Source organism: Protobothrops mucrosquamatus, unplaced genomic scaffold (genome assembly GCF_001527695.2).
Source record: "Protobothrops mucrosquamatus isolate PMUCROS unplaced genomic scaffold, P.Mucros_1.0 scaffold_256, whole genome shotgun sequence".
Taxonomy (NCBI): domain Eukaryota; kingdom Metazoa; phylum Chordata; class Lepidosauria; order Squamata; family Viperidae; genus Protobothrops; species Protobothrops mucrosquamatus.
The window spans coordinates 1,499,456-1,502,244 of NW_015386332.1; the positions used below are offsets into that span (position 1 = coordinate 1,499,456).

At 37.2% G+C, this 2,789-nt stretch overlaps 1 protein-coding gene across 1 annotated transcript in view; it reads right to left on the bottom strand.

Annotated features, from left to right (window-relative positions):
- Positions 1–2,789, bottom strand: part of LOC107302196 (EMAP like 6) — a 52,894-nt gene that overhangs the window by 9,543 nt on the left and 40,562 nt on the right. Inside the window, exons 19-21 of the mRNA XM_015831310.1 lie at positions 2,134–2,342; positions 1,585–1,742; positions 649–763 (exon numbers count right to left, since the gene is read on the bottom strand). Of these exons, the coding sequence (XP_015686796.1) occupies positions 649–763; positions 1,585–1,742; positions 2,134–2,342 (482 nt within the window). The remainder of the gene's footprint in view (positions 1–648; positions 764–1,584; positions 1,743–2,133; positions 2,343–2,789) is intronic.

Here is a 2,789-nt window from a genome sequence, read left to right on the forward strand (position 1 = left end):
CCCTGGTCTAGGGGTTAAGGCACCAGGCGAAAAAGTGGGAGGCCATGAGCTCTAGTCCTGCTTTAGCCATAAATGCCATGAAAGAGTGACCTTGAGCCAGTCACTCTCTCTCAGCCCAACAAACCTCACAAAATTATGGTGATGGAAAATAGTAGGAGGAAGGTGTGTCGGATATGTTTGCCAACTTGAGTTATTGATAAAAATAATAAAACTGGGATACAAATAAATAAAATAACAATAAAATGGTAGCATATGTGGATACTGTAGGATGAATGCTCTTCTCTTGCTATTTGTCTTTATATTGAGTTTATACACAACTACCTGAAGGTGACTGGGCATAAATATTTACTCTGAATTACCAGATATTCCACCAAGACATTCAGTACATCTAGTGCTGTCATGACAACATGACAGCACTGGGACAGAAAGATTGCATTTTTCACATTTTTCTTGAAATATCCTTGCTTGATTGGCATTTAAGTATCTTTCTCGCATTTCTGCTTGTCTCTATCCACTGCAGCTATTCAGCCTCCTCTTTTTAAGTGACAATCACCTGTTCAGTCTCTTTAGGTTCATTTAACACTCAGTATTAACATAAGACTTTGGTAAGGAGAGGAACAGGCAGTACATTTTGTGTGTTTCAGGTACCTTTCCTCGGCACACTGAGCGCACACATTCCACAATCTGTCCCGTCTCAAGTTGAAAGGCTCGGCAGCGCTTCATCTCTTGATCCCATAGTTTTACAGCCCCTCCTTCTTTAGTTCTGAAAATAGAAGAAAAATAAGAAATATTCCATTCTCCTCAAATCCTTACAATCCTGTAATACATTGACCATACAGTTTCCCTTACATCTACGTAGATGTCAGATACCAAGCGGTAAATAAGGGAATTTACTCTATGTTTTCAGATGGAGGTAGCACACACAGATGATGTATGGTGGAAATGCCTGACTGTAAATAGATGACGTATATAGCATACCGCCCTTGGAAACGATGGTTTCAAATAGATGGATGCCAGCATTTTTTAATATAAAAATTTAAACATAGCCATCTGTGAAAGGAAACTTTCACTTCTATTCTGGAGCATTCAAAACAGTTCTCAATGTGAAAAAAGAAGACAATATATCTTCACATATCCTTCTAATATCTATAACTTTAATATATACATAACTACATCTATGTTGTTTTTCCAATCACTTCATTCTATTCTTCCTATCTTGTTTTCAGTTCTTTTTCTAAGTGGTCAGTCTGCATGTTCATTTCAGGTCTTTTACTTTTGCTGATCTAAGTTGTTGAATCTGTATCACGTGAGGTTGCCATTATGGCTACGGAAGCATTCACTTTTAGATAGCTGGATCGTAATTAGAACCCAATATAGAACTACCAAAACATATACTTTTTCTCAGCCCAACTACTGTTTTTTTGCAGTGCATACTTGGACTGCTCAGGAAACGAAGGATATTTAAATAATATTTTTTTCAGTCTGCCATAAACCGTCACACTCCTTATTCTTATTTGGATTTCCTTCTGAAGGATACTTGGCTATATAAGTAACTGCACATAGAAAAGAGTTATAATTCCTTACGGTCTCTCTTTCCCTCCAGTAACTATGAGCCCATCGCGAAGAGTGGTGTACATCGTAAAGACTGGGCCAGTGTGAGCTTTTGCTACAAGTCGAATTAGAAAGTGATCTTTCCACACATAAACATCTCCATTGATGGCACCGGTGAAAGTGAGATTATTCTGAAAGAAACCACAATAATCTGCTTTGTAAATGCTATGAATTATTGACCCTTACTACCTTTTGATATATTATCAATTCTTTGCTTCATATCCAGTTTTTAAGACAGAGATGGCTCCTCAGAACTAGTGTGATTGCTATTCAAGCTTCGGTATTGAAACAGACATATTCTAGCAATAAAGACTTTGTATCTAGGATGAATAAAAAACTCCAATACTAGTTTTGTTGGCATTATTCTGTAAAGAAAATGTCGTATTATCTCTTTTTATGTTCATTTACATTTGCTCCCGAATACCACATGTTGACCACTGAAATCCTTTCTCATGAAATTGGTTTAATTTTTCTCTGCACAAATCACATAAAAGAAGAAGGAGGAGGAGGAAAATTACTTACTGCTCCAAATGCCACTGAAAGCATAGTTTGCATTTTGGCATCATCCAACGAACCTATTACTCCTTTTTTATAGAGCAAAGCACTTCCAGCAAGAGTCCAGAACTTCATGTGTTTTACTCCAACAGAAACGAACTGGGTATCAGAATCTGGACGAAACTCTACAACAAAGATCCTCTCTAGGTGACCTCCTCTGCTTGCAATTTTAGCACCTGTAGAAATCAGAGAAGACATTTTAATGTTTCAGAAACGTAAGTAGGTCACAACTGCAATCTGCCATCAGTCTAGACCTTGGGATCCCATTCTTAGGATGCACATGGCTATTGGGGGAAATTCTACTTTAAAAGTGGTCCTGTCAATAGCTACTTGCGATCCCAGTTATGGTAGTTCTCCATTAATTCCAGCTTCAGAAGAATCATCCTTTCAAAACCAACTGCTGGAACATAAGTGGGAGAGGCTATTCTACGTTTGATTTAGCTAAAAAGCAAATATATATATTTGCTTTTTAGCTAAATCAAACGTAGTGTACGTACTGTAGTATTTTTCTTTATAATACTTTACAAAAAGATTGTTATTCTGAAAGGTGCATGGATGAATAAATTTCCTGGGCAACTAAATGGGAAATAATACTCAAGAGATTGTGGGATCACATGCCTTTT